This window comes from Bos grunniens, chromosome 9 (assembly GCF_055505025.1).
Source record: "Bos grunniens cultivar Pamir isolate PY7600 chromosome 9, Bosgru_T2T1.0, whole genome shotgun sequence".
NCBI classification, from domain to species: Eukaryota; Metazoa; Chordata; class Mammalia; order Artiodactyla; family Bovidae; genus Bos; species Bos grunniens.
This window is the reverse complement of record NC_141173.1, coordinates 71,930,866-71,940,423: the sequence shown is the minus strand read 5'-3', so window position 1 is coordinate 71,940,423 and position 9,558 is coordinate 71,930,866. Positions and strand designations below refer to the sequence as shown.

Below are 9,558 nucleotides of genomic sequence, written 5' to 3'. Positions count from 1 at the left end.
AAAAAGGTCTTAATGACCCAGATAGCCACAATGGCATGGTCACTCACCTAGACCCAGACATCCTGGAGTGTAAACTTAAGTGGGCCTTAGGAAGCATTACCATGAACAAAGCTAGTGGAGGTGATGGGATTCCAGCTGAGCTATTTCAATTCCTAAAAGATGATGCTGTTAAAATGTTGCACCCAATATGCCAGCAAAGTTGGAAAACTCAGCAGTGGCTACAGATCTGCAAAAGGTCAGTGTGCATTCCAATCCTAAAGAAAGGCAATGACAAAGAATATTCAAATTAGCATACAATTGGACTCATTTCACATGCCAGTAAGGTAGTTTTCAAAATCCATCTAGCTTGGCTTCAACAGTACATGAACGTAGAACTTCCAGATGTACAAGCTGGATTTAGAAAGCCAAAGGATCCAGAGATCAAATTTTCAACATCCATTGGATCATAAAAAAAGCAAGGGAATTCCAGAAAACAAATCTACTTCTGCTTCATTGACTATGCTAAAGCCTTTGATTGTGTGTGTGTATTCATTTGCTTCAGTTGTGTGCGACTCTTTGCAACGCTATGAACTGTAACCCACCAGTCTCCTCTGTCTGTGGAATTCTCCAGGCAAGAATCCTGGAGTGGGTTTCCAAGACTGTGTGGATCACAAATTGTGGAAAATTCTTCAAGACGTGGAAATACCAGACCACCATGCCGATCTCCTGAGAAACCTGTATGCGCTCCAAGAAACAACAGTTAAACCCAGACATGGAACAGCGGACTGGTCAAAATTGGGAAAGGAATACAAAAGGCTGTATATTGTCAGCCGGCTTATTTAACTTACATGCAGAGTACATCATGCAACATGCTGGGCTGTATGAATCACAAGCTGAAGTGAAGATTGCCAGGAAAAATACCAACCTCAGATATGTAGATGATACCACTCTAATGGCAGAAAGTGAAGAGGAACTAGACAGCCTCTTGATGAGGGTGAAAGATGAGAGTGAAAATCTGCTTAAAACTCAACATTCAGAAAACTAATATCATAGCATCCGGTACCATCACTTCATGACAAATAGAAGGATAAAAAGTGGAAACAATGACAGATTTTATTTTCTTGGGCTCCAAAATCATTGCGGATGGTGACTGCAGCCATGGAATTAAAAGACGCTTGCTCCTTGGAAGAAAAGCTAGATAGCACAAACCTAGATAGCATATTAGAAAGCAGACACATTACCTTGCTGACCAAAGTCTGTATAGTCAAAGCTATGGTTTTTCCAGTAGTTTTGATTTTTCATGTACATATGTGAGAGTTTGACCATAAAAAAAATGGATGAACTGATGCTTTTGAATTGTAGTGCTGAAGACTCTTAAGAGTCCCTTGGACATCAAGAAGATCAAACCAGTCAATCCTAAAGGAACTCAATCCTGAATATTCATTGGAAGGACTGATGCTGAAGCTGAAGCTCCAATACCCTGGCCACCCAATGCAAAGAACTAACTCATTGGAAAAGACCCTGGTGCTGGGAAGATTGAGGGCAACAGGAGAAAAGGGTGACCAAGAATGAGGTGGTTGGATGGCATCACCAACTCACTGGACCTGAGTTTGAGCTTGGCATACTGCAGTCCATGGGGTTGCAAAGAGTTAGACATAACTTAGCAACAAAACAACAACCCCTTCAAATGCAGGCTTCTACATCTGCCTATCTAAATAAACAAGTGACTTTGATTCAGGTGCTATGGATTCGTGTCATTTGTGGCAATCATCCTGACCTTACCCAAAGCATTGAATCCATCTGTCTTAGTTCAAGAGAATACCATCAACTGGGTAGTTTAAAACAACAGAAATTTCTTTCTCACAGTTCTGAAGGCTAAGTTCAAGAACAAGGTGCTGGCAGATTCCAGTCTGGCAGGACCCATTTGCTGGTTCACAGATAATGATTCCTGTGTCCTCATGTGGTAGAAGGGGTGAAGTGGCTCTCTGGGGTTTCCATTATAAAGGCAGGGATCACATTCATGAGAGCTTCACCCTCATTGCCTAATCACCTCTCAAGGGTTTCACCTCCTAATGCAATCACACTGGGGTTTAAATTTCAACATATGAATTTGTGAATCTGTTTGTGGGGGGAACACAAACATTTAGTCTATAGCACCAACGAAGAGACATTTCAGAAGTTCCTGTTGGTGAAGTCAATGAACTTCTGGCAGAGTTGAATTAGAACAAAATAAAGGATTTGCAAGTGAAATCATTAAAAATAGAGCTTGTAACTCTTTTTCTTTTGAGGACAGTGTGGGAGCATACTGATAGAAGCCAGATCAAAGAGACTTCTATAGCTTGTCATACCGTGGTCCTAAACTTTTGAGAGCAAGAAAACAGAAGGGTAGTTTGAACCATGTGAAATCGCTGTTGCCAGAGGTCAAAAACAGGTGGCGATTAGCAACTTCCTATGCCCAACCCTTCCATCCATTCTAGGAGAACCAGGATGGAATCCTTACTCTTTAAGATTCTCTCTTGGTTTGAGTTGCTTGAACTGTCTGAACAGTTGAACACCCTTTCAAGTCCAGAGCTGGAGGAGCACCTCATTTGGGTGGGGTATAACTCCAAAACATAGTTAAAATTCAGGCTGGTTCTGCTCAAGTTCAGGCTGATTTGGCTCAAGCAGCATTTTCTTTCTCAGAGACTGAGTCAGAGAGGCATGCTGAAGACCAAAGCACAACCCCAGTGAGGACAAAACGTTGTCCTTTACCACTAAATACTTTTTTGGGGGTACAGTATTATCTTTTTTTATTTCCTTTTGGTATATAGTATCAAAAGAAAGCAATTTTAAAAGAAGGGTCTGGTTTTTCTGTTTTGTTTACTTATTTTTGATGCTATCCTTGCTACCTATGAGGAAATGCCATCAATGACTGTACATGATATTTACAAGTCTTTGTTAATGTTATTTCAACCTTGGAAACCAGGAAGTGCTGAGGCTTGAGTCAGAGCCAGGAGCTACTCCTTGCCTTTCTGGGCCTTGGTATTCTTATTGTGCTCTCACTGGCCCATGGATGTGTGTCTGCCAGGTCCAGCTGTGCATGCTCCAGGAATTGGTGCCCAGGTGCTGTGTTCCTAATTTCATCCTCAGCACAGTGCCCCAAATGGACTAGATCTTCAATTGAAAAATAGTGGTTCTGTGGCCCTAACATAAATTGTCTCCCCTTTTTGTTAATTACTGTCATCCCATCATAATCTTGCAGAGATCTTCACGTGTCTTTGACTCTCAGGACAACTTTGTGAAAATGATACAGCATGTATGATTACCTGAACTTTTAGGTGAGAAATAGAGGTTCAGAGAAGTGGAATACAAAGCAGAAACTACATTTCTAGGGAATTCCCTGGTGATCAAGTGGTTAAGAATTGGTGCTTTCACTGCAGTGAGTCTGGGTTCAATCTCTGGTTGGGGAACTAAGATCTCACAAGCTGTGTTGTACTGTCAAAAATGAGAAAAAGGAAAAAAGAAAAGAAAAGAAGCTACATTTCTACTCTTCTTACTTATTAGAGCCAGAAAACCAGGCTCAGTTGAGTACTATTTTGAGACGATCAGATCCCAGTTAGAAACAAATATTTGACCTCTTGTCTAGTTTTTATAGTGACTCTTCATTCAAAACTTTGAATTGATTGGAACTTTTCACCCTTGTAATGAATTACATTAATCACAAACTGGTAAATTAGGGAATAGATCTTATTAGCAATAAATTATAATTGATCACTGTTCCCCATGGCCAGGTAACATTATTTTATAGCTGAGTTAAACTAAAGAAGTTAATTCAGCCTTACTTAAGCAATCAGGTTTATGAAGATGAAAATGTAAACTCTTAAAGTTCTCGGTCCTGAATTTAGTGAAGATTTAAAAGTGTATCACCTACTGTATGGCAAATGTTTGTAAAACTCATTCTCTTTTTCTTATATATTATAGATCTTTCCATATTTAAATTGCTGTTTCATTTACTAGTTTCTGACTCTTCCAATATTTTGTTATTCAAATTCTCAATTTTTATGAGACAATTTTGAAATGCTACAGAGAAAAAAGGGAACTTCATCACCCTGACTTTGCATCAGAGACCATTTCCCCTTTCACCCTCCAGCCAAAAACCTCTAATAAACAAAACACTATATCTCTTCTGTATAGCGACAAAGAGAAAAACATCCAGGAAATTTGGAGACACTGAGATTCGAAAGACAGATAAGACTGTTTCTGTTCCTACCCTCCAAAAGTAAGGATTGTTTGTGTATTTTCACCAGCTTACCTAAATACTACTAAGCAAAAAAGATAATGAAGTATTACCAATTGGATGAAATGAAATGAAATTAATCAATTAGATTAAATGACGAGGAAGTAGATCATGACCCAAATTATACTGATAAAAATGCAAGGGCTTAAAGGCCTCAACTACATTGTGTTTTTTTTTTTTTTTTCAGTATATAGTATCAAGAGAAAACAATTTTAAAAGAAGGGCCTGGTTTTTCTGTTTTGCTTCCTTATTTTTGATGTGTCATCCTTGCAACCTATGAGGAAATACCATCAATGACTGTACATGCTATTTCCAACAGCTACATCAAGTATTTGTGCAATATTTAGATTTACCTGTGATCTTCCTAAGATGGTCATTTTGAATAGGACTCCTTAAAAGATGCAACTGAATGTTCAGACACCTGGATACAGACGTCAAACTAGAGTATGGATGTATGCCTGATGTCTTAGTTATCAGGAAAAGATTCTGGAATAAAGAGTGAGAAGTTCTCCACCCTTTTTTAAACCACTGTCTCTCTATGCCTCCAATTCCTGTCCTATAAAGTGTTTGTGTTACACACTCCCTAGACTCTAAAGGCACTCATGATTTACTGTATGAAAATAGATGATAAAAAATCTCTTCACATTATCCATTAAAAGACTTGAACATTTTTCTAAAAAAATTATTTTCAGTATTCTATTCTATATAGGTAATAAGTTATTTCTTTACTAAACATTTCTATTCAATGCAGAACATTTGGGCAGACCTGGTTTATAACCTTTAGACCTCACCTATATCAAGAATTTTATTTATTTGTTTCTACTGTTTTATGCTGTTTAAAAGTATTTGAAAGAAAGACAGATTAAAAACCAAAATCAAACAGACAAATAAACAAAATGCACTAAATCCTTGTGTGATAGAATTGGACTGGAGAAGGGAGAATATGGATGTCCTAGGAAGGGCCAGCTTCCCTGGTGGCTCAGATGGTAAAGACTCTGCCTGCAATGCAGGAGACCTGGATTCAATCTCTGGGTCAGGAAGACCCCTGGAGAAGGAAATGGGAACCCACTCCAGTATTCTTGCCTGGAGAATCCCATGGACAGAGGAGCCTAGTGGGCTACAGTCCATGGGGTCGTGAAGAGTTGGACATGACTGAGCGACTAACACTTCCACCTCTTTCAGAAGGTTATCAGTGGTCACATAATGTATGTGTATGTGTGTTTTAAAGCTCATTTTTGTGGTCATTTGCCCCTAAAAAAATGAAAATTCCATTTTATCTGAGTTTACAACAGAGATGATCTTTGTAATGACTAGCCCAAGTGAGATACTTCCCCTTCCCTTGCATCTATTTCCAAAGAGAAAGGAAGGAAGGAAATGAGTGGGGGAGGAAGGAGGCTTTTCTCCCTAAGGACAGAGGCTCCCTAAGGAGAGGTTCTTGATTTCTCTTCTGGCCAAACACCAGGGACCAGCTCCGGGAGGATCAGTGCTTTGGGCACTAAGGTTGCAACAATGAGCAAACCAGACACAAAATCTTGTTTTTATGGAGTGCACATTCAGAGTCTTTAATAAGTAAGTCAGAGTGTTGATCTGGGTGAATTTTGCCCCCAATATCACCCTGTACTGCATTCTCCTAGTAGTAAATATTTTTTAAATTTTCTCATCTTCTGAAAATAAACACAATGTAGATCCTTCAACAGAACAGAAAAAAAATTATTATCTGGTTTTTGTAATTTTTAAAACTGATATTTATTGTATCATGGTTTTCACATGAGAGTTAATTTAGTTAACTATTTTCTTTCTATTAATAAAAGGGTACAATTGTGTTATATTTGAATTCTTCTTTTGAAATGTGTCATTACACTTTATCAATAGTACATGTTGTACAGTCCTTGTAATACTTTTTGATTGTATTCATGGAACTGAAATTTTTTTCCTCCAAAATGATGAGACATAATATTCATGAGATTATAAGATAAGAGCTGGCAGTCACATGTTACATAAATGTTCCTTCCTCTATAAATACTACATGAATGTTACTTTCACTTGCAGAACTCAGGATACCCTGGCCATGATCACTTCCTCTTTACAAACCTCTGTGGCAGTTTTTGCCCTAATAATTCTACATGTCAGCACTCTGGATACTTTTAAAGCTGCAGTGTATGAACATGCTGTCATACTGCCAAATGACACAGAAACACCTGTTTCTCCAGATGAGGCCTTGTTCCTCATGAACAAGAACATAGATATTCTGGAGAAGGCAATTAAGCAGGCAGCTGAGCAGGTATTCTTTTATTTCTGCTAATCGTAATTCATAAGACAGGCATGAGAGCTGATGAAGACTGGAGTGTTGAATTGTCTGTATACACAGATAAATAATTTTGATTTAACTTGTTTTGAGCAGGGTGCTCAGATTATCGTGACCCCAGAAGATGCACTTTATGGATGGAAATTTACCAGGGAAACCATTTTCCCTTATCTGGAGAATATCCCAGATCCTCAGGTGAACTGGATTCCATGTCAAGAACCCCACAGGTATTTGAAACATCCTATTTTTAAAAAAATATTTGCTTATTTATTTAGGCTATGCTGGGTCTTTGTTGCAGCATGCAGACTTCTCCAGTTGTGATGCCTGGGCTTCATTGCCCCACAGCATGTGGAGTCTTAGTTCCTTAGATCCCAAACCAGTGATAGAACCTGCACCCCCTATACTGGAAGGTGAATTCTTAATCACTGGACCACGAGGGAAGTCCCAGTCATAGTTGTTTGTACAAAGTACTGTGATTCTCTAAAATGCATATGCTTACTACAGAAAATGATGAATCCTAACTGTTCATGTATGTGGTATAAGTTTTATATATATATATATATATAGACATTCATTTGATTTTTTAAAATTGTACTTAGATACCATTTAACAATTATTTATAATCTAATATGCTTATTAAATTTGGAGAAATATATAAATATTTATCATTGGGATTAGAAACTAAGGGGAAGACAATCTCATGAATATAAATAGTAAATTAATTTCTGAAGTAGACAGTGGGTTGTGTTCAGAAAATATTCCAAGGTCTCTTGTTGGGGTCCTTTAACGGACCAGAACCTGGTGGTCCAGAGTCGATGATAAGAAAGTGAAAGAGAGAAAGAGGCTGATATTCCCTGGTTTATGCAGAGAACCAATAAAGCCCTTGACACAGGGTTTGCATTGCTCACGAAGGCACTGGGCACCCTCTTGAGGGGGTGAAGGCACAGGGTGCCTTCTTGAGAGGGTCTTAGAAGCCTGGAGAGTGAGCATGACGGGTTTCTATGCTCCAGAGAATTAGCCAGAAAGAGAGAGAAACAAACAACACGAGGACCTAAGCTCTGATGGAGCAAAGGTGCTTTAATAATTTTTCTGTGAGTATATATAGGCTGGGATACAAGAAGTTTCTTTCGACTATGATAAAGATCAGAAAACCAAAAGTACAGTAACCGTTACCAAGGGAACAAGGGATTAATAATGGTCACAAGGTCAGGAGACAATCCATATGTCAAGAAAGGGGATCGAGACTAAGCAATTCTGTCATAAAGAGAATGTTTACTAAAGGAGATTCAAGCCTGTCTCACACAATGACCTCAGTTCCTGGGAGCAGCGTGCTGTTCTGCTTAAAAAGAAACAAAGGACTTGTGAGAAACAGCACGTAGGAATCCTCCTGTTAAACATTCCCTGATAATTCCCCCTTATTTATTTATAATATTTGTAAAAAGAGTTCTGACCATTAGAGTTTGTTTAGTTTTAACAATTTTTGTGTGAAGGCAAAGGTAGATGACAAATATAATTGTCAAGACAGTCACCAAAATTACAGTTCCAGACCCAATGCTGTGAGTAATGCTTTGAAACCATCCGCGTGGGTCTAGCCCAGATAATTGATCAGCTAGTTGTTCAGCTAAAGTTTTAAAATTAGTGGAAGAGGGCAGATTGCTGGAGTCTAGCCCCGGTTGGATCCAGGAATTCCCTCAGGATGACGGCATTGGCGATTGAGGGATAGCAAAGGCTGAGAGATTTATTAGATGCTCAATAATAACTGGTTTACACGGGAAAAAAATAAAGTTCTTGACACCGAACTTGCTCTGACCACGGAGGCCGCAGGCGCCCTCTTGAATAGCGGAAGGTGTCTCACTTTAGGCACCTTCTCGAGTGGGTCTTAGAAGCCCAGGCAAATAAGTGGTCGCAGAGGACCCCCTGCGCTCCAAATTATTTTGGCATGAAGGAAGAATAGAAGAGAAAAAGAGGAAAAGGAAACAAGAAAGAATGACACGGGGAGACCAAGCTTCGGTGAGCAAGGCCCATAGCTTTATTTTCAACAGGGGCTTTTATACCCTAAGTTGCACATAGAGGATAATAGAGGATGTGAAATCACGCAAAGTCAGCAATCTTTGATCCTTATCAAAACCAGGGTTTCTTTCCTGCAAATTTATTGTGTACAAATGGTTTAGGTGATCTACATCATCTTCTGGCCAGAAGGCCTATTAACATTTTATGACTCTTGACAAAGGTTTGTCAATCCATAAGACTTATTTTCTCTAAGAGTAATTATTTTAAGGTTTGGTGCCATCCTCCGAAGGTATTAGATAAAGTTGCATTCCTACAGGGCAGAGGTGCAGTGGGTTTACAACAAAGGAAAGAATTTATTACCTTAAGGGTCTAAAGTTGCTAACACCAAGGCCACTACTTATTTTTTCTACATTCCAACTATATTAATTAATACACATTCAAGGATACAATACAGAGTATGTGGAAACTTGGCAGCAAGCATTGGCTCATCAATGAAATCTTTTACTAGTTTTATTCTGACAGTTTCTAACTCTCTGAGAGGCTCTAAGCTATTTGAATATCTTAAGCTTCCCATGCCTCTCGAGGCTGAGAGACTGTAAACAATCGTATGCATAGCTGTAGGAGTCCGGGTAAACTTGTCAGGCGAGTTAGAGAGCTATCTGAGGGGTTTGGATTTAAACACACCTAATGCCCAGGAACTCATTAACTGGAGCTGTAAGTTAACTCTTTATCAGAGAGAGCGAGATGGTGGTGGGAGACAGCCCCCAGTAAAGTCAGAGGTGAGAGCACAAAGCAGTAAAGTAGGCAGACTCTGGTTTTGGGGGGTAGATGCTTGAGAATATCCAGGGGGACTCCTGAGGCTCGATCCTGCCTTTGCATATGCCAAGCCTCCTTTTTCATGACCTTTGCCACAGGTGGAGCTCCTCACGCTGGCTCCCGACAGCAGATTATTGGAAAAGGTTTCAAATATTTCTTTTTGTAATAATTG

At 39.2% G+C, this 9,558-nt stretch overlaps 1 protein-coding gene across 2 annotated transcripts in view; it reads left to right on the top strand.

The window, feature by feature from the left end:
* Positions 1-6,300: 6,300 nt before the first annotated feature.
* The window catches only part of LOC147366152 (pantetheine hydrolase VNN2-like), a 29,212-nt gene continuing 25,954 nt past the window's right edge, over positions 6,301-9,558 (top strand). For both annotated transcript variants that reach the window (XM_086317898.1, XM_086317897.1), the window contains exons 1-2: positions 6,301-6,536; positions 6,657-6,787. In XM_086317898.1, the coding sequence (XP_086174024.1) occupies positions 6,324-6,536; positions 6,657-6,787 (344 nt within the window). In that variant the 5' untranslated portion in view covers positions 6,301-6,323. The remainder of the gene's footprint in view (positions 6,537-6,656; positions 6,788-9,558) is intronic.